At 47.9% G+C, this 20,644-nt stretch overlaps 8 protein-coding genes across 8 annotated transcripts; 4 read left to right on the plus strand and 4 right to left on the minus strand.

Annotated features, from left to right (window-relative positions):
• Nucleotides 1-370: 370 nt before the first annotated feature.
• Nucleotides 371-1,744, minus strand: AO090005000164 (uncharacterized protein; the record flags this gene model as incomplete). The annotated part of the gene is made up of 1 exon (XM_001817221.3): nt 371-1,744. One exon carries the CDS (start codon nt 1,742-1,744, stop codon nt 371-373), a length of 1,374 nt encoding a protein of 457 aa, XP_001817273.3.
• Nucleotides 1,745-4,024: 2,280 nt separating this feature from the next.
• AO090005000162 (flavin-linked sulfhydryl oxidase ERV2) lies at nt 4,025-4,817 on the minus strand (the record flags this gene model as incomplete). Its single annotated transcript, XM_001817220.3, has 3 exons — nt 4,025-4,358; nt 4,412-4,540; nt 4,606-4,817. 3 exons carry the CDS (start codon nt 4,815-4,817, stop codon nt 4,025-4,027), a joined length of 675 nt encoding a protein of 224 aa, XP_001817272.3.
• Nucleotides 4,818-5,917: 1,100 nt separating this feature from the next.
• On the minus strand, nt 5,918-7,971 carry AO090005000161 (uncharacterized protein; the record flags this gene model as incomplete). The annotated part of the gene is made up of 5 exons (XM_023234239.1): nt 5,918-6,231; nt 6,335-6,786; nt 6,854-6,977; nt 7,160-7,292; nt 7,789-7,971. 5 exons carry the CDS (start codon nt 7,969-7,971, stop codon nt 5,918-5,920), a joined length of 1,206 nt encoding a protein of 401 aa, XP_023088837.1.
• A 639-nt stretch (nt 7,972-8,610) lies between these two features.
• AO090005000160 (uncharacterized protein) lies at nt 8,611-9,770 on the plus strand (the record flags this gene model as incomplete). The annotated part of the gene is made up of 5 exons (XM_023234240.1): nt 8,611-8,886; nt 8,936-9,075; nt 9,135-9,202; nt 9,265-9,623; nt 9,714-9,770. The coding sequence occupies 5 exons, from the start codon at nt 8,611-8,613 to the stop codon at nt 9,768-9,770; spliced, it is 900 nt and encodes a 299-aa protein (XP_023088836.1).
• Nucleotides 9,771-11,040: 1,270 nt separating this feature from the next.
• AO090005000159 (ATP11 family protein) lies at nt 11,041-12,130 on the plus strand (the record flags this gene model as incomplete). Its single annotated transcript, XM_001817217.3, has 2 exons — nt 11,041-11,219; nt 11,287-12,130. 2 exons carry the CDS (start codon nt 11,041-11,043, stop codon nt 12,128-12,130), a joined length of 1,023 nt encoding a protein of 340 aa, XP_001817269.3.
• Nucleotides 12,131-13,057: 927 nt separating this feature from the next.
• AO090005000158 (alpha/beta hydrolase) lies at nt 13,058-14,190 on the minus strand (the record flags this gene model as incomplete). Its single annotated transcript, XM_001817216.3, has 4 exons — nt 13,058-13,214; nt 13,274-13,399; nt 13,454-13,966; nt 14,051-14,190. 4 exons carry the CDS (start codon nt 14,188-14,190, stop codon nt 13,058-13,060), a joined length of 936 nt encoding a protein of 311 aa, XP_001817268.1.
• Nucleotides 14,191-14,709: 519 nt separating this feature from the next.
• On the plus strand, nt 14,710-15,649 carry pre3 (proteasome core particle subunit beta 1; the record flags this gene model as incomplete). Its single annotated transcript, XM_023234241.1, has 4 exons — nt 14,710-14,746; nt 14,811-14,856; nt 14,994-15,269; nt 15,325-15,649. 4 exons carry the CDS (start codon nt 14,710-14,712, stop codon nt 15,647-15,649), a joined length of 684 nt encoding a protein of 227 aa, XP_023088835.1.
• An 850-nt stretch (nt 15,650-16,499) lies between these two features.
• Nucleotides 16,500-18,895, plus strand: AO090005000156 (putative cyclin-dependent protein kinase complex component; the record flags this gene model as incomplete). The annotated part of the gene is made up of 3 exons (XM_023234242.1): nt 16,500-16,515; nt 17,265-18,538; nt 18,590-18,895. 3 exons carry the CDS (start codon nt 16,500-16,502, stop codon nt 18,893-18,895), a joined length of 1,596 nt encoding a protein of 531 aa, XP_023088834.1.
• Nucleotides 18,896-20,644: the final 1,749 nt, after the last annotated feature.

Below are 20,644 nucleotides of genomic sequence, written 5' to 3' on the forward strand. Positions count from 1 at the left end.
CCACGCTGAAAAGCATTAAGACCAGCCAGGAACTTAATCAATCTTAATAGGAAGGCCCTTACAGACGCTAGATTCATCGAATTGTTCTTCATCTTGGTCAAGATTCCCGTAGCACCGAATGATATATAAAAGTCAAGTACAATAGTTATATATATCTTTGAATGAAAAAACGGTATTCCAGAGCCAAACATCACACTCCCCATTACTGAGATAGATAGAGAAATGAAGTGCTTTGGCTGCTAGAGGACGGAGCCAAAACCCAAGAATAAAATATATCAAAGTGACATCGCTATGCAAATGATAAATATCATGCAAATAAAAACAAAGCAGGAACAATCTTATCAGCCGTCAAACCTAGCCTTCCTCATGATCACATAAAAAGGACAATCTCTCCCCGGTCATTTCTCTTGATGCGCAATGTGCGCCAAAGATCTTTCTCGTCTTCACCTCTCTGCTCGTGGTCTGCACGGCTGCGCCCTTGCTCACGACCACGGTCGTCATCAAATTCGTCAGTGAAGTCACGATGAAAGCGCTTCAAAACCTTGTTCACAGAGAATCCTCGCTGGCTTTCGGGACCCTTGGTCACCAACGACAAGAAGTGAGCAGCCATCTGTCGCTGTAAATCACTAGGAATGTTCGGCTGCCCATAGATCACGACTTGACGACCGTCATCCCCGCGTGGGGATTCGGTACGGGAACCGTTGGCATATTCGATTTGCTTGAGACGTTGAGATGGCCGACCATCCTGAGCGCTACTCTTCCGCTTAGACTTCTGCGAATCAGATGCCCCACGGTTCGACTTCTTGGGTCGTGCATCACCATCATCTGATGAACCACGCTTGCTTTCTGCAGGGCCTCCAAACATGGAAGAGACAAAGCGTCCGGCACGGTTTTTCATCGAGATACCCAAGCCGGCATCAGAGCCATCCTTGTCGTCACGGCGAGTACGCTTGATGGGAGACGAAGGGTCCTGGTAACGCCGGCGAGGATGATCGGCGTGGTCATTCTCAGCTTCCAGGGAGGGGGATCGAAGCATCCGACTCAAACCACCTGTTAACCCGGAGTGATTCAGCATGGGCGTACCTGGGTGGTTCACAACGCTAGATGGCGCTTCCATCATAGGAGTATCGGCATCTTCAATCTCCTGATCTTCATTGTGGCGCTTTCGCTTCTTCTCACTGGTGACGGCGCCTGCCTCAGTCTTGCGTGAACGATCCTTCTTCTTTTTCGGGGCCGGGGTCATAAATTCCATGGAGGCGTTTGCGGCTTTACTTGGGTACGCCGATGGAGGGATAGGACCAGAGCCGTAAGAATACCCATTTTCCTCGTATGGCAGATCATACTTCTTATCTTCATCCTCGCCGCCCGTTTCGTAGTTGGTCAGCGCCTTACTGGCTTCAAAGACAGAGGGGGCGTGATCAACCATTTGCATCTGCTCTTTGGGCTGAGCGAGGGAGACTTTAGATGCGTTCTCAGCAACTAGGAAGTCGAATACATTGACTTGTTTAGGATCGTTTCTCTGAGGAGTCCCGGACGTAACTGGGGGAGTAGGGGCAGTGGGCAGCGCGGATACATTTTCCTTCGACTTATCGGACTCAGGAGCATCCTCGACGTACGGTGCTCGGTGACCATTGGCAGTAGGCTTGGAGTTTTGCTGATGATCGTTCTTGCCTTTCTGATTCCGTTGGTTCTTCGTCTGTTTCGGCTTATATAGAGCGCCCTCGTACTTCTGAGCCTCTGTCATGCATGACTTAAGCCAAGTTAGCGTCGACCAATCAATAATAGTGGGTTGTTGAATAGGTAGTATTTATCATCAAGAGGCCCTTCGCTGTTGACGCCGACCCGATACCACTGCGACAAGCTGTAAAGCAAAGCTGTAAAGCAAAGCTGCTAAGTGATCGCACCGATAACCACTAGTGTGCTCAAGGCGGCTGGGGCGATCGAGGAGCATCGGACTGATAGGTAGAGCACGTAGGAAAAGCAAAACATATCCATACCGTATGTGATCTATAACTAGTTCCCTGGAAATGGACCATGCAATCAATGCAGGTGAAGGATGCGCCGCGACATTGGTTGCGATGGGGATCGAGTTTCTTCTTGGTGAGAATATCACCGCAAGCCTAAAATTGAGAGGCAAAGGTCAGCCATCACCATCCATATAAGGTTCGCCCATAACATCTGGACACCAGAGAGCGAATAAGCGTTTTGTCCAACTCACCTCGCATGAGAAAGACACCATTTTGGGCCCCGCTATATAACCCACTTATGAGATGGCAGCACAGTTACTGGTGGGTACTATAACCCTGAGCAACAAAGTGAAAGTGAAAGTGAAATAAAAAAATACTTGGCACGCACGCTGTCTGGCGCTGCGAAATGTCAGGCACAAGGATCAGTTACGCGATCAGCTATTTGCGACTGATAAAGAGATTGTCGCGCGGAATCGCAAGATGAGCCGAAAGCAAAAATGATCAGGAACCCCTTCGTTGTCAGGATAACAACACGAAGAATGTAAGCTATTTCCAATAGGAACAAACGAAATAGAGAGGAATACAGAGATCACACAACGCTATGATCAAAGACACAGCGCCTGAAAAGTTGGACACTCTGCTACCTTTCCTTCTCTTGGTCTTTGTCTGTGTTTCTCTTTATCTTTTTGGCGCGCTCAATAAAAAAAAAAAAAAAAAAAAAAAAAAAGGCGGAAAGCTCCCAAACACCAAATGGCGCTAATCCTACTTTAGTAATGTAAATGGGTCAATCCGTAATGCCTCGGAAACCAGGCATACACATCCCCACAATAGGACAACAGCGATATCAATACTAAGTACTCCGTGGTGATGGAGAGGAACAACAAAGATGAAAGTTTCGGAAAATCTCAAAATGCAGCGGTGTATATACACCACACACTCCTAGGGGGTTATTTGTACTTTCGCTTATGCGCCGTGCTTTGCATTGGCCTGAACACGATCCCAAGATTAGAGACATATATTGCGGTCAGGGAGAGCCAGGATTCCCACGCACCATAATACGATGATCTGTTGATCGCAGCTTCAAAAAGGGTGTGTGGCGCCTGTACATCCAGCAATCAGCGTGGACTTGTCAGGAGACTCGCTCCGATCCCAATGTGGAGGCTGACGAGCCATTCATCGCCCACTATCTCTTTTCAGCTTGCCAGTTAGCGTAGCGCTTATGGAGGGGCTATGCAGTTCGACAGAGGATAAGGCCTTGAGCACGGATTCTGGAGACAATGTTGATGATAATAATAACAACAACACGCTTTCTTACGGCCGGGGCCCATCCATCTCTGATTAGACGAAAGCTACCCTAGTGGAATTAGCTTTATCTACTGCCTCTAGGTCCCGCGTCTTGTATCCCATGAGGTCAAGAATACAGATTATGCCTATGATCACTCCCGGAAGCTAATGTTTCGATTTTCCTGGGGATAGTTTCATGATCTCGTATTCGGCAGGACCCCGCACTTTGACCATTCCAGGCGTCGAACTGTGCTGTAGTACCTAGTACTGTCGAGGCTATTGAGAAGATAGATCCATGTTCTCACAAGCGGAAAATAGTGCAGTAACATGAGCACAAAAGAAGCTTTCGGCAAGAATAGTGGCTCATCCGGTTGAAGGCTACACTAGAGCTGCACTTGCGCGCATGACTGCATTGAAGTGCTACCTGTGACTGGCTCGGCTGACCAACAATTGAACGGTGCGTCTGATCGCTGGAATGTTACGCAGTGATGTAGAAGGTTCTTCTACAATCAAACATCTTCTTGTCAACAAGTGACGCCTGAGCACTCCTCAGCAGGGTACAAGAGTGCATCTTTGTGTGTCAATCAACAATCCGGACGGTATATATGTACTGTGCATTATCTGACTCCAGTATACTCCCAACGAACCCGCGTGGGTGAAGCATGAACGAATTAATTTTCAATATAATGTTTGCGACTTAGTCTCGAGACTAAGAGCTCGAGAAATACCGAGTAAAATTCAACCCCGCGTAGTTCTGGATCTGTTGTCAGTCTCTATCGTGATAGCGAGATGTGGGGCGAAGCAAGGGGGAAAACCCACGGTTCCTTGGATACCTCAAAGCGCTGACTAGTAGCAATGTCGTCGCTTTCTTTGGAGTCAACATGGCTTCTACTCTTGAGCTCCTCGTTCTCGTCTTCGGTGTCTTCGTCCTTGGCGCAGCCACAGTCGTAAAAGTCGCCGATCTTATTGCAGTCGAAAATAGGCTTCTTGAGCATAGTGTTGACCTCATTGTGAATAAAACAGCCCCATCCTGACGCGGCATTGCGTGATGATACCTGCGGAGGATACTTCTTCAAGTGACCCTGAAAATGCGAGGCGCATTCGCCACTGATTTACGGTCAGTGTCATCGGATATGCACTCTCACGCGGAAGGTATATACCATGGATATAATCGCGCAAATAAATAAATGAAGGAGCGCAAAGTTTCTTGTTGCTCCTCCGTCGGATCTTCTGGATACCGTGCCAGCATAGTATGGAAATACTTCCACGTAGCGCGCCCTAATTCCGCCCTAACATTCCCATACAATCAGTATAAATTCAGAACCCCCCGAACCAATAAGTGTATGTAACGTACTTAGCCGTCTCGTTGCCCAGCTTCGGCATCACCACCTCGCCTTTGACCATATCATCCTTTGTCAATGTTGAATGAGACGCTTTCTCCAGGTGACCGGGTGCTCGGATCGCGGGGCTTGGTGGGCCTTGAGGTCGGACGAAGAAGACAAAGAGAAGGAAGATCGAGACTGCAGCGCCAAGCAGTATTCGCCTGGTAATATGGCGGTTCGCCATGTTGAAAACGAGGGACTTGATGTGAGGTAGCAACCGTCAGTCGAGGGGTAGGTCAATGGATTGGAATTTCAACAAGGGTCGAGACAAGATTTCTCGAGTCAGGATTGGCCTGGGTTTCAGTGGTCGGAGCTAAATTAGCAGAAGTAAAAGTAAAAGAAAAGGAGAGACTGTGACGGAGCAAAGCTAGCGAGAGAATCGTGGTTTTACTCCGACGTCCCTGCATGAGGTTATCCTTTGTTCCGAAGATCAGTCCACGTGTAGATAACACACATTGTCTCACTTGTGCTGCTTAGTCATGGGAGCATCCAATGCAGAAATCAATCTCTATTCCAATTATTGTACAAGATTTGTTCCCAGTTAAGAACTGTGCTATAATGTGGATATTCAGAACCATGCCGATAGAAGTTGCATTGAGCACATGGATTATGTATGCCAAGCAACCAGTAGGAATGTGGAGATCTACTTGATGGCGTATCTTCAACGCCACACTAATACTGATAAACAGCCATCACCACACTAGATGCAATGTTTCCACCAGTGACAATAGTTGGTATGTGATCTGAAACACAATAAAACTGAGACTTGAAGAAGGCCCTGCACAATGCTTGTGAAACTGGGACTGAGCTTTCTGAGTACCTTGGTATTGATTGGGCAGTCATATACAGTCCAATTGTAGATAGATCCTAGCAACTTCTATGATGGATATGGTCGACCAATCTCCACAATTATTCTATGCCAATGGACTCTTTCTCCTACAAGACGACATTTCGCAAAACAGCCAGTGGTACTGGCTCCGTGGCTATGATTTACGGTTGTATATTGAGGTTCTCACTTCACGTGAGACGATGGGAGGTGGCTCATTCAACACTTTCATACTTCATACCAGCACGCCAGGTAAAGCTTGAGTACTATTGTCGTTTGGCAGCGATGTACAAGGACTACATTCCGGGTGGTCATGAATACTATCGCCGGTGGCATCAATAACAGGAAGAGTCTCGTCCCTTTGCTCACGTTTCCGGTTATATTGTGTCGTAATGTTTCCACTAAGATCACGCTGTCTATATATAAATATCAATTAAGGAAAACGATGCAATGACAGATCACGCCTTGGTGGCAACAATGATGCCCTCCCCATTGCCCGGTGGTTGGTAGAAGGAGACATCCTTCAAGCCGACGGATGTAAGAAGAGCACGCCATTGCTTCTCGGTGCGTTCGAAAGCACCTACCTGGAGCATCATCATGATGCTGATACAAGCGGTGGCGAAGTCGCAATCCCGATCAGGGATGATCTGGTCGTTGATGATTAATTTAGAATACCCTGGCTCCATGGCATCAACAATATGGCTGAGGATACTGTGAGCTTGCTCATCTCGCCAGTCATGAAGGATCCAATGCATATAATATGCTCGAGCGCCTGATGGATTGGTCAGTATATGTAGGGTCATAGCAAATGGAATATAGGAAGAGAAAAGCAAAATCTCCTGCCAAGCCAACCAGGGGAAAACATATTTTCGTACCTTTCACCGGTTGAACGGTAAAGAAATCATGCGCCATCAACTCAGTATCCTTTGGGGTTTTGTTAATGGTGGAAATCACTTGCGGTAAATCTTGCAAAATGCGACGACCCGGGGCATCAGGGTATTTGTCATTGAATGCGTGGAGGTAGTGACCTTCGCCGCCACCCACATCCACAAGCAAGACATCATCTGGCCGGTTGCGAAAGCCATGGAGGAGGTTTCCTCGAACATCGAACCAGTCCACCCAGTTTGGGGTTGCTTGCTGCTTGAGTGTCATCCATTGCTGGAAGTCCTTAGCCAGGGACGGGTTCTCTCCCAGCCATTCGAAGTAACTGAGGGGAGTCTTCTTTGCTAGCTGGAAGGGAGTATCTTCTGCGGATGTCGGGAACTGATTGTTATTCTGACGGAAGTACTCTGGGGCATAGGTGCTGCAGTAGTTTCCAATATCGAAACTAAGTTCGTCAGAATGGGTGACTTCTACTTTGACACACTTGATGCGTCGGCGAGGGAGTTGCATACCATGCTCTAGTCATCGCCTCAAGCGTCCCATCTGCCATCGCCATGGTGAGAGGGGAAGGCTTGTAGGTTTGGACCCCTGCCTCTGACACATATCCCGCGGCGGTTAGCAACCTCAGGATCTGATCTGCGTACACACATGTCGTCAGTAAATGGAAAGCCCCCGATGAAATCACTAAAATAGTAGATCAAGTTGTATCCGAAGTCCCCGATCAAACATGGGGGCAGGTTGAGGATCGGTATTGCGAGAATGGGAACTGCAACCCTATATTGCAGTCATCAGTATGGGAGGAAAGTAGATAAACCCACCGACAACGATAAGACTTGCCCCTGACTGGCTCGCGATCTGCTCAGTAGTTGCTCCCTCCCCTTGGTGGTCGCGGATCATCTGGAATACACCAAGCTGTACACCCATGCGAATGGCCGTGAGTAAAACGGGGTTCTATTATACGCCATCGGCGGGTTAGCGGGCTAACTATTAGGGCAGACATGATGCTGGTTGGGCAAGGTGCTTCTCAATGGGTGTTGTTGTCACATACTAAGACCACATCTCGCATCGCAGTCTCTGGTGGAGACTCCAGAGCGTCCAGGAGGCCTCGTGCTGCTTTGAGAGTCCTAAATCGGGTAGCATCGTCAAGAGACTCTCTGCTCGATTGCACCGTCTGTGTGAGAGACACGATCTGTTCTTCGAGAGAAGGACTATTTGACTTGTTCTGATCGGAAGCCATTATAGAATATCAACTTCCCGTATGGAACCTAGGGTGTTCAAGAGAACAGGAGCGATGACTCAAAAATTTCCACGACCAACTACGATGGTTTGGGATACAAAGATACGTGACATGGCTGAGGGAGACATTGGACTTTTGAGATTTAAAGTCCGAATGCCACGGTGACCCACCAACGAGAAAACAGTGGAGATATGCACGCGGAGGACATACGTTTCCAGGCAAGAGCGAACTTATTTCTTTGCTGGGAACAATATGCGCCGACCAAGGCCCAGATAAGGGAGCATGCGTCCGTGACCGGAATTTCCCCCGGCTGAAATGTCTTAGTCGGGGGGCTGGGTCTTTCAAGGAAGGATGCACGTTGATTGCTGTTCCAATTTCCCACGCGACGACCATGTGGAGCTCCGGAACCCATTAGATTAACGTGCGATGCCATCGTCGGTCCCACTTGGGCGCTATCGCGATCCGTGGCCAGAGCGCCAGTTCGAGTCTTGGCCCTGAACAATTAATGTAGTGAAATTGAAGATTAGGTAACCTTGTGAGTTCCTGCTTTAAAATTATGGGAATCCCACCATGAGCAGGGCCCATTTACCTGCGTTGCTGGATACCTGGGCCATGCTTCATTGTTCGAACAGGTTTAGGGGCACCAATTGGTCTTTACGGCAACAATGAGCGAGTCATCGGGCAATAAGGACGTCGCTTACTGTGGTGACTCGCTCATGGGAGTATCTATTGCCATTGGGGTCGTCCAAATACTGGTGGTCGCTGCCCGGTTCTATGCCCGCTATTTACAGAGAGTCGCCTGCGCAGTCGATGACTACCTGATTATACCCTCTTTGGTTGCTCTCCCTATGCACACGACACCCTGTCTAACGTTACTAACTAGTCTTCCTTCATATAGATTGCCAGTCTAGGACAATCAGCGTTATATATAGTCTGTACGTATAGCGATCGTCACTCCGAATCTCAAGAACGCGCTCTGACTTATGAAAAGTGCTAAAGATTGGCGGGCTGGGCTACCATCTCGAATACGTTATGCAGACCCCCGAGAAACTCGTTAATCTTCAAAAGGTGGCATTATCTAAGAGCCTCGTCAAGGCGACCGTTAACCAGATTCCAGGGACTCGTTGCAAACCAAATTCTCGACTTCCCTTTTACGGTGACCCCGGCGAAGATTTCGATCCTTCTCTTTTATATCCGCATCTTCAGCACACCGAAGTTCCGCATGATAGCCTATGCGGCTGGTTTTATTGTCCTAGGCCACGGGATCGGCGTCTTTTTCGCCGCGATATTCCAATGTTCCCCTGTACAGTATGCATGGGATAAGACCATCGAAGGTGGATCGTGCTTTGATCAACAGGCGTTCTATCGCTACGTCTCGCCCCCGAACATCCTGACAGATGTCTTGATCTTGGTCATGCCCTTGCCGTTTGTCTGGAAGCTACATACACGAATGACGCAGAAACTCGCACTGACAGGTGTCTTCCTACTTGGAGGATTGTAAGTACTTTTTGGGTATCAATGCCACCGGTGTCGTCGACTCACGAGTTTTCCTGCAGGGGGACCGTCGCAAGCATTTTGCGCATGACTATCTTCTTCCAGGAGAATGCTCTCACTGACCCGACTTGTAAGTTTTCCGCATATTCACTCAGTTGCCATTCTTCGGTCGTCGCTAATATTATTGGACAGGGGCATCAGTCAATCTAGGTATCTGGACCGTACTGGAGGCAGGCATCATTATCATTTCGGCGTGTCTCCCTTCTATCTGGCCGTTAATTGTTCGGATTCTACCACGCAAACTAGTTAGCAAACACTCCTCCAAGACTCGAGGTCACCGGTACACCGCTAGCAATGTCAAGGCGAAAATAGGTGATGGCTTCTCGAGACTTGGGGAGAACGTCACCGGGGAGACGGACAAGTGGCCCCTCGACGTAAATCCCTTGCACGAGAGCCCATTGGTATCTATACATGGCCAAGGACTGGTGAAGGGCGACAGCATATCGCTACAGAGCCTGAACGGGACCCGACAGGAGCCGCGATATTCATGGGTAATGATTCGACCTAGAGGATAGAATTCAAATTATGTTTCTATCAAAATTTATTATATATTGTTGTCCCATCCCTACATGAATATCTAGCTTCGTTATTCTTACCCTAGCTCCTGGATGGTTGAAGCTGAGCTAGAGGTGTTGTAGATGACGATGAGTCGATGACAAAACCATGGACGTTACGGAGCAGTCGGCGTTTGATTTTAATCAAGTGCAGCATATTCTAACAGCAAACACACCTTCTTTCTTTATTGGATTACCGAGTAAAATATAATGCATGTGAAAAAGTTAAACCCAGTTCGTTCATTTAACTAGTTCTTAGATAAATTAGGTACAATATAATTTATCCTCCAATCCTGGTAGGAGATTCAGAAATTTTAGCCGTAACAACTCCCAAGGCTTTAAGACCCACCCTGGTAGTTAGGGTCCAGGGGTCGTACGATCGGTAGTGGAGTATGGAGTGTCCGGTCATACTTAAAGCGAGGATGAACCTTCCGATTGAGTTCGATTTCCCTGGATTCCTCAGCCCCGGCCGTCCGCTGAATTCCGGCTCATGGAAGGTTAAACCGTTAATGTCTTGGATTGGCCTGTGCTATAGTTTCAGTGCACAGCTCTAGCCATTCTCCATTGTTCTCAGTCTCATAGTGACAGATCTGGACACATTCTAGCCTGGGTGGTCTAGTCAACCCCGGGGGGTATAGGGCTGGACGACGCCTGAAAATTCTGTACTACAAGTGCAGTTTGAATTAGTATAGTATATTTTGAGCAGGAGTAGTTTGAGAGAATCCATGTGCCGGCGAAGTGCTTGGGCATAACAGCTCTTTTGAACAATATATATCTTAGAGGAACTTAGGGTCTAGACGTACATACCATGTGTGATAGAATTATACTATAACTTCTAATTTTAGTGCACTATATCAGAGAAGTCTATGCGCCGGACGGACATCATACGTCTCTGAAAGCCTGAAATATGGGGTATGTATGGCCTCCCGATAATGTGTTCCCACCACGGTATCGATGCTGTAGAGGTCAGCCCAATGGTATTCAGTGTAAAGGCTATACATATACACTACGTGCTTGGTAGGTGTGACTTGAATAGGCGCAATAGTAATTTTAAGTACTCCACAATCTACAGAGGTGAGCACCAAAAGTAGCTGCGCTAGTGTGCAGACTTTCTATACTTTTGATAGTACTGGAATTAAAATTTTAATGAGAGCTTTAGAAAAATTAAGAATTGGTGAAGTTATAGGCATTTAGAAACTGGCCATGTTTTGATGTGTCGCTCGCCAAAGTAGAAAAATATGCCAAGAACTGAAGATTTGATACTTTTGCATACTCCGTCACTAAATCCGTTACGGTTTCCGCAACTTTTCCATCCTCCGCTCGCGGGTCCCAAGATATACTGAAAGACTGGAAAATGGCGTTTCTGAGGCCTTCTACTTTTCAATCCTTGATCCGGAATACTAGGACACCTTTCCTGCGGGTCCAACAAAGACGATGGGCGCAGGTGCACGATGTCCGTTTCCTCGCCACGCATCATGATCCAAAGCTGGTGTTGGACAGATACCGGTACAAGCTGGATCAGAAAGCTCAACAGTCAGTATTCCACAGGATCACTCAGCGCTATCTACAATCTCATTCTGTCGCTAACATGCGATAACAGAGAAGGACACGGATCCGTCGAATCCCTGAAAGACGCCTACAAAGAGAAGATCGATGACTTCCGTCGCAAAGCGTCCACCATCGTCACCCCAGAACCCTCCAAACCTACACCCTCTCCATCAACATCCGCAACTCATCCTCCTCCCCCGCCACCTTCCCCCCAAGCCAATGCCGCATCTGAAGCCTCCGGCAAATCCTCCACAGGCATCAAGCCCCTCAGCTCCTTCATCGACGTCGAGAAAGTCCTCGACCTCCCACCAAAGGAGATCGAGGCGATCTGGCGTCTCCGCCATGCTAGCAACCCACACTCCGTCTGCGCCGTCATCCCGGTAGAAACATACCAGCGCATTGCCTCGGCCGCTCGCCAAAACCCCCAATTCGTCCTCCCCCTGCCCCGCACGCAACCCGAGGCCGAACAACCCGAGCAGCAGGGCGATAAAGCCGCCGGTGCCGGCGCAGAAATCCATTTCCTGCAGTGGGCATTCCATCCCGCCGCTCCGACAGTCACCTCCGGACCCTTGGCTACCTCTCACACCTCCACTGTCATCTTCACCCAGCTCGCCGCGTACCAGTTGCATGGCTCCTACGCCCAGCCCCATACCACTATCACGCACCACCTTGATCTAGCCGATGAGAAGGGTCTGGTCCTCATGCATGGTCAGATTATGCCAAACTCGGGTATTACCTCGACTGACGCGACCTGGTTGGTTAGCTGTGTTCAGCGCTTCTATGATTTCGGTGGCCAGGCTAGTGGACGCAAGGGCGAGCTGCTGCGCTCGTTCACTAAGGGAGATACCAATGTCTTCAAGCTCGAAGCGTTGTTGGAGGAGGCGGAGAAGTTGTAGATTGTGTTTATATTTTGATTCTAGCGTTGTATTACTTTTAACATCTTTATATTGTTCTGTTTTTGGGATAGACCTAGAATACAGCAATACTATGTACGATAGATGGCATCAGTTATGATACTCATTATAGTCATCAACACTCTGTGAGCTTTGGCCCAGGGGTGAGGCTGTTTTTGAATCTTAGAATTTTGGAAAACGTGTCGACACATGATTTAGCAATAGTGGTTTCTTGAGCGGCAGCTTAACGGGAAAATTGAAGGTAAGCATGAAGAAGAATGAAAGACACGGAAGGCCAAATTAACTTCACAATAAAATAGTCATTTTATTAATCAGGTAATAGAGTCTAGAAATATTGTATATCGAAAATTAGCAAGTTGGGCGTTCGTGAGACCGTCGACGGGGCCTTATGGCTGTGAGATAGATAGCCGACCTTCCAACCCAGCCGCCCTACAAATGTCAAAGCTGATAGGATATAACGTCCATATAGAATCCAGGGACAAAGAAAAAGAAACGAAAACAAAAGCAAAGCAAAGAACACAAAAGGAAAACATCGTAAGCGCATAAGTTTCGCCGAACATAACCTGTATGAATACAACACGTCAATGCCTAGGGCATCACGCACCAAACAACGGAATAGAAGAAGAGCTGAAATATGAACAAGACCTGGCATAGGCGAGCCAGGAGAGGGTTTGGCGGAATAAGAATTAATCGTTAATCTATCGCGGCAGCAAGGGCAGCACTGCCTGCAGTCACCTTTGAATCGTTGAAAAAGACCCCGGGGCTCTTCTTTTGTAACAGGCTCAAGAGATATTAGAAGACGGTAAAGGGGAAAAGGGGTTGTGTAGAGTAGAAGAGGCCAACAGCAAAAGCCCGCATACCGAACTTGGCCTAAGACGGTAGGTCATCCATGCAGGAGGCGAGCATCTATCAGTCCTGATCGATGACTTCTTCCTTGATAAAGGAATGAATATGCTCGAAGTAGCCTGGTTCAGCAACGCTGTCATTGTGGGCACCGTTCGGCAAAGTGCGCCATACTTTGCGTTCCGATTGGCAAATAGCAAAGAGCTGAGTCATATTTGATGGGCTATACACGGTCTTGTGTCAGTTCTGTTTCCTGGAGGCCTTAATCACGAGGAAACCTACGGGACGATTTCGTCCTTCAATCCGCTAAGGAACAGAATGGGGACTTTAGTGATTTTGGGTAGGACCTCTTCACTAGTCCAATATTGGTGACAAAAGCGAGCAAGGTACCGGGCGGGAGGAAAAACCCTACATACAAGTTAGCGCAGGTGAGTGATGTGACGTAGATGGTAGCGAACATACGTCGGAATCAGCTTGCGAATACTCAAAAAAGTATTTTCAAGGATTAGGCCTCCAATGTCACCCTTATCTTGGTTCTCAGCCACAAGATTGATCGCGACCGCTCCTCCTAGACTTTGCCCGTAAACTATAACCTTGTTATTGCTAGTCTCCGCTCGTTGTCGGATATAGTCGAGTCCAGTTTGGGCATCAATTTTTAGCCCTGCTTCGTCCGGGACGCCGGTCGAGAGCCCGTAGCCGCGATACTCCAGCATAAGCACATTGCAACCTAGTATATCAAGCAAGACCCTTGCAATCGGAATCCGATGACCAATATTCCCGGCATTTCCATGGAACATCAAGACAGTAATATCACCGGCAAGACCTTTCTTAGAGGGACGAAGGAAGAGGGCATGTAATGATTCGCCATCCGGCGTAGGAATCTGGAGTTCTTCGTAATTGTTGACCCCAAACTGTCGGGGCTTCGGTACAAAGGTGCGCGCATCGGTAGGAACATTGCGAGGATAGATCAACTCACTGCACACGTGGTCAACTTCTAACTCATGCGCCTTATGGATATACGACACTACCAAACGAGCACACGAATTGGATAGTACTAACTTTTGTTTGAAATACAAAAGACCACTGGCAACAACTGCCAAACCAGATGATGCCAAAACCGGCAGCCTTAGGTACTGAGCGGCACTGTTGGCCATGTTGGTGATGCTCCAAGACGGTGGGGGCGGCGGAGACTCGGACATTATAGTTGTACGGGTAGATGTGGACGTGCTGTCTTGAGTATTCGATAGAACTGAGACACGACGTAGTTCGAAAGTCTAAAAGAGGTAAGGAGATAGTAAGGAAAATAACCGGGGCCCAAGCTTTCAGGGAGGAGCTTTGGAAACGGGTTTCAATAGCTCTAGAGCCGGTAAACGATGGCGTATCTTTGAGCCGGAACTCATGGCTGGGGGAAGTTGTTCAGGAGGCTTGCGGGGAGGCAGCATCTGGCCAATGGAATTGTTGTTCCTACTCACCGCCCGGCGGAACCAGCTTCAGCTGCCAACGTAACGCGTTCGCCTGCCTTGAGCTCCGTCAGAGCTCTTCTGGATATTCATTCTATTATCACATCATCTCTCCTCCTTCCATCAGCCCTTACGATTTCAATACACCCTTAGCTCACCGTCCTATCAACCGACGTATACCGGCCGTTGGTTGTGCATCATCGCGAGCTACGTTCCACGTTTTCACGAAGTCCCACTATACTTTCTTCATCAGCCAATATGGTCGGTCACGGCGCCTCGGGGATGCTTGGTGAAGGTCGGATAGTTCCCCATCGAGATAAGAGTGGTGCAGCAGTGCAGTGACTGATGATTCATTACAGATGGTATTCATGTTGATATGAACCACCTGAAGAGCGGCGAGGTCAAGTATGGCGTCACCTTAACCTATGATGCCGTCTTTTTGACATGTTGGCTAACGTTTCCCTTCAAAACAGCCTAGGTACCTCGATGTAAGTTCAAAGGGCCAGCCCCACGCTTTAAGATTGTGTGTTGACCAGGATTAGTATGGCTATCAACTTCAAAGATGGTGTTATATTAGGTGCCGACAGCCGAACAACGACGGGCGCTTACATTGCCAATCGAGTCACGGACAAATTGACGCAGGTTCATGATACGATCTGGTGCTGTCGATCGGGATCTGCTGCAGACACGCAAGCCGTGGCGGACATTGTCTCCTATCACCTCAACATGTATTCGATTACCAACAATGAGGCCCCTAGCACCCAGGTTGCCGCGTCGCTGTTTCAGGAGCTGTGCTATGAGAACAAGGATATGCTGAGGTAGGCGCTCTCTATGCTCGAAGCAAAGAATCACCGCTAACATGACTGGCTGCAGTGCTGGCATCATCATCGCCGGATATGATCCCCGACATGGCGGTCAGGTATATTCGATACCGCTGGGCGGATCCCTACACAAGCAGCCTTATTCCATTGGTGGATCTGGTTCGACCTACATTTACGGCTACTGTGATGCGAACTGGAAAGAGAATATGACAGAAGAGGAGGGCATTAACTTTGTTCGGGGAGCATTGCGAGAGGCTATCAAATGGGACGGAAGCTCGGGAGGTGTGATTCGACTGGTAGTATTGACGGCTAAAGGAGCTCAAAGACATCTCTACCTACCCGACACGGACTACACCGGGCCAGGTTTCACCAACTGATGGATATAATCGTATTGAATGATGATCTGGTCGACTTTCCTTTCTATTGGACTGCGGTTAGCTGTGAACCCTCCGATCTGAGTAACATGATAGAGGAACCATTATGATCCTGTGCGAGGGCATTAATATACCAGCTGTGAGAGCCAACTCTACCAATATCAAGTCGAGAGAATAAGTGATCTCTTGCCCGTGAACAGTAGCATTTTTGAGTTTATTTCATTAGTTCATTTTGCTGTGATATATGCTGAGTCTTCTTCCCTGCATATATATTTCGATTTAAATTTATTTTAAAAAATTTTTGGTATCTTTTCATTTTCTTTTCTGGATTGTTGTAGTAATCTTTCCATCATCCAAAAAGTAACAAGGCAGCATTTTCCCAAAACATGGTTCGGTGGAAACAACAATGTCGGGGGGGTAAAACCGGAGTAGAGGGTCAATCCGTAAATGATATCAATACTAATTGGGTTGGAGCAATAGGAGGGATAGAATTCAAGCAGTCGAGCACTATGACACAAAGCCACCGCCAATCGTTCTTCGCTCATCCACACACCTGCGCGTCCGGAGACTCGTCATTGGTCTATGCGTGGAGACTATCCAGTCGACGATCAGGATCCGGGCCGTTGTAAGTATGTAGTAGTACATAGTAGTCAGTAATAGTACCCTTTGGCTAGAATTGAATTCTGACTACTTTCTCTTAGACTTTGTCGTAAGGGTCAACCACCCGCTGATAAAGGTTCCACCCTTTCCATTCCAGGTGATGCGTACCACATTGGAGGATCGGAGACTATTCTTAAAGAATAGGATAAATAAGAAAGAGTATGTTTTTATACTCTCTGTCCTTGCAGGAGGAATGACGACGCTGAAAGGTCAGTGGTTATTTTTAAATTTTGAAGCAAGTTCAAAGACTAAATAAAACTTGCATGAGTGGTTGTGGTCGAGAGTGCTGCTCGCCCGGTGGGCCCTTCGAAGTCACTGATCGATTGCACCTCTGATCCTCTCATTCTGGACTTGATCACCTCTTCCTTTCGCCACGCATACTCTCCCTCGACCACTTACCCCCCCTTCCTCTCTTTCCCCAGTTGCTCCTCCACCCGTTGTTTTGGGGGCTCTTTTTAATTTGCCTTTAATTCAATTCAATTCGGAGTTCATCCCCCCTTCTCTCATTGATCGAGCGCAATGGAGTTGCCTGTCTTTGATTATCGGCTGTGATTCCCTTCCCGCTGACAGCCTGGGTTGGGTTCACTAAAGCGCTCTCTCACCTGATATTGATCTAGGCTCAATTCATTTCTTCTTCGAGAATCAAATCGACCCATCAATTAAGTGTATCTGATCCCTCACCCGGCCTTTCTTTCTCCTGTACAACAACTTGATTTCTTCGCCTCTCATTCCTTGTTTATTCATTTCCCTTTTTTCCCTATTAAATCAAACTCATTCATCTTGAGTCCTCCCTCTGAATGATTGCCCTTATCCGATCTGTCGAACTCAATGACCCCTCACCTCGTATGCTGCTCCAACGGGCTCTGTCGCTGACTTCTGCAGCTTCTCGGCCCTTGGCTTTTTAGCATAGACCACCGCCTGTTTTAGCCGTCGCCCAGACGCCTTGACATGGGATCAGTTCTCCTCAACCATCCGCGGTCGGATCACATTGACAGCTCCTACACCATGCTGGGAGGCGCCATCACTCCCTCGGAATCCGTCTATCGACCTTCATCCCATCAAACTTCTCACCCATCATCTCACTTGGACACCGGCAGTTCCAGGTCCACGTCGACCAATACCACCCCCACTTCCTCCACAGCCCCGCCATCAACGTCCGCCGCCGCCTCTGCTCGTCTGCACTCCCACTCTTCGCATGATGTGCCTGCCTATATCAACCGGTCATCTCACACACCCTCTCAACCGTCCACGCGAGAATCTTCAGCCACGCCGGGATCGACATACACCCAGCCTCCCTCAATGAGTTCCACCCATGTGCCTTATGCCGACTCTTCCACTTACCCCGCGTTCCATCGCTCCCAACATGTGAGTACCAACCAGGCTGCAGCAGCGCCGATCACCGGTTCTCACCGGGAGAGCCACTCATCTCCCGCTTCACCTCGGCTGAAGCCGACACATCAGTCTCTGCGGTCGCTGGGTGGCTCAGAAGCGAACTCCCCGAGTCGCATCAAAGTCCGTGATCTGTCTCATATCCAGAGCTTTGCCAGCGAAGAATTTTTGGCCCAGTCGCAGAGAGATCAAGTGCCCGGGCAGTGGTCCCAGGAGCGCCAGTATGAGATTAGCTCTATGCCAGTCACCGATATCATTGAGATGGTTGCTGGACTTCTTACGAAAATCACCACGACCAATGACACACACCATGAGCAGATTCATCGACACATTCCTCCCCCTGATGGCACAGCAAGCCTTAGCCCGCAAGCTACGAGTGTGCTTGCGTTCCATGGCAAGAATGTACCGAGCATCAGCATTCTCAGCTATTTGACTCGCATTCATAAGTACTGTCCAACTACTTATGAGGTCTTCCTAAGCCTATTAGTGTACTTTGATCGCATGACTGAGCTAGTGAATAAAGGCCAATTGGAGCGTCTCCAGCGGCGCTGGGGACACATCCAACCGGACTCCGCCTCTCGGCCAGGGTCTCAGGAGTCGGCAGTAAAACCTGCGCATGGCTCGCCCATGGTGACTCCCCCATCTTCTGCTGGAATGAGAGCACAGGACCCGACAAGTCCATCATCTATATCACCGTCTTTGCACCCCCAGGAGGAAGACGACTACTTTTCCCAATTTTTTGTTGTCGATAGTTTTAACATTCACCGGCTGGTCATCGCGGGCGTGACCTGTGCCAGTAAATTCTTTTCCGATGTTTTCTATACTAATTCTCGATACGCGAAGGTATTTTGCTGTCTACTGATATCCCTTTCCTGCGGAGCTAATTTATTTTAGGTGGGAGGTCTTCCGCTGGTTGAGCTGAACCACCTCGAGCTTCAATTCTTACTACTAAATGATTTTCGACTCTCAATACCAGTTGAAGAATTGGAAGCATATGGAACCATGCTTGTCGAATTTTATGCACGGGAGATTGTTGCTCAACAACAGCAACAGCAGCAGATAGCATCTCAAACAGGGGTGCCTCGTGCGTTCGGCTCATCTACGGGGACGGACCCTCAATCGGATGCGATGTATATGCGGTCTTACGAGAAGCGTCGCCCCGATCAGCCGGAAATTCGACAGACCCCAACGCCACCGTAATTCTTGAGTGACGAAACATTCAACGCTCCCCCCCTCTTACACGCACGGTTTAGCGACTCTTATTCGATAGGATGATGTCATTTGTGGCTTTAAGTATCAATGATTGATTGTCTCGACGGTTGACGTCACATACCCTCACTACTTTTGTCTGCCGATCTCCTTTAGTGCGCGCATCTTCGGGTCACAACCTGTTCTTCTACTTATAGACTCTTGGCTGCTAGCATGTTGGTATATTATCCGTGTTGATTCTCATGGACCCCGAATATCCTGTGTTTCCGGTACTTATTGTACACAACCCCATTATCTCTGCATATGTTATCTTGACATCGGCCGGTGTTTTCGGGCGTTCTACTGTTGTCTGGGTTATACGGCCGTGAGAATCGTTTTCTCTTTGTAACTTGGTCTGCCTTCTTCATAATCTACTCTGGTCAACTTTTCGCATCTGTATCTCCTTGTTCCAAATCAAGCTTGGGAGCTTCGAGTAACGGTTCTGTTTGAATTACGTAGTTTTCTCCACAGCCGTCACTTAGAAGACCAGCTCGGTGCGTGTACTATCCATACAATGAACTATAGCTGACGGTGTAGTTGATAAGACGGTTTAATTACGTCCTACAGACGGTAAATACTTGTATATTAGGTTCGGATTTCCCTCTTATTGCAGCCGAAAAATAACCTTTGATAAAGAATAAGCATTTATTAAATTACCACTATATCTAATTTTGTGTTGAGATACAGTGCTGTATTTTTGTTAAACAGTCATACATCATTGTTTCATGTTTCCTCTTGATTAGTTAAATTAAATCATATCATAGGATATGTGAAGCCCAAAAAGATGGTTGTATATTTGCCGAGGCTATTGACATGAATCTGGACATGGTCAGCCCAGCTTCAAGATGTAACAGCTTTAAGATATAAAAGCAAATAGAGCCCTAGACAAGAAGGCTCACCTCTCATTTCATTCCAGTAACAGTATCTCATGATAGAGTGATTTAGACAATCGTAGGGTCCATATTAGGCCGAGCGAGGTTTCCGAAGGGCTCGCCAGCTCAGAGATAGGGAGCGCGTTCTTGTACAATTCATTCAGTATTCTATCTAATACAATTCTATTCGAGTGGATCCTCGAAGCCATTCAAACGACGATCGAACGAGTTCGAACCTATATTGATCAGCTCCGCTCATTCGTTGAGCGACTGCGTTCGATGAATGCATTCACGCTAGAGGCGAACAGGATCGAATTCACAATAAATTTCTAGAATTGAATCGGTAAGAATATAGCGAATGTGGGATGTCGCATCGAAGCTGTCGTTGATAGGACAGAATAACTATCCTGTGTGGATGCATGTACTGGCCAAGTATTTGTACTGCACGAAATACCTCCAGTATCACAACCCCAAAGTTCCATTAATCAACGGTTGACCCCAAGGTTCTTTGATTAAGACTTTAGGGCTACTGGTTGAATAGTCTCTGAGGATTTCGTGGGCTTGAGAGTCATCATCTTTAAGCACGAGATCGTTAGCGAGGCCTTGGAGAGATGAACAGTCAGTCGTGGAGGGATAGAAAGCGCGCATTTACTGCTGATTGCGCACAAGCCGCACTGTCAAGTATCGTCCAGAACCTGTCTCTTTGAGTACCTCATTTTGTCGTAGTAAAACTTCCCCAGATGAATAGACGAGTATCCGTGGGTTCGATATGCATTCAATAATGGGAAACACTCCACTTAATATAAGAAATGAATTGAGAGATCGAGGT

This window comes from Aspergillus oryzae, chromosome 1, assembly GCF_000184455.2.
Source record: "Aspergillus oryzae RIB40 DNA, chromosome 1".
NCBI lineage: Eukaryota > Fungi > Ascomycota > Eurotiomycetes > Eurotiales > Aspergillaceae > Aspergillus > Aspergillus oryzae.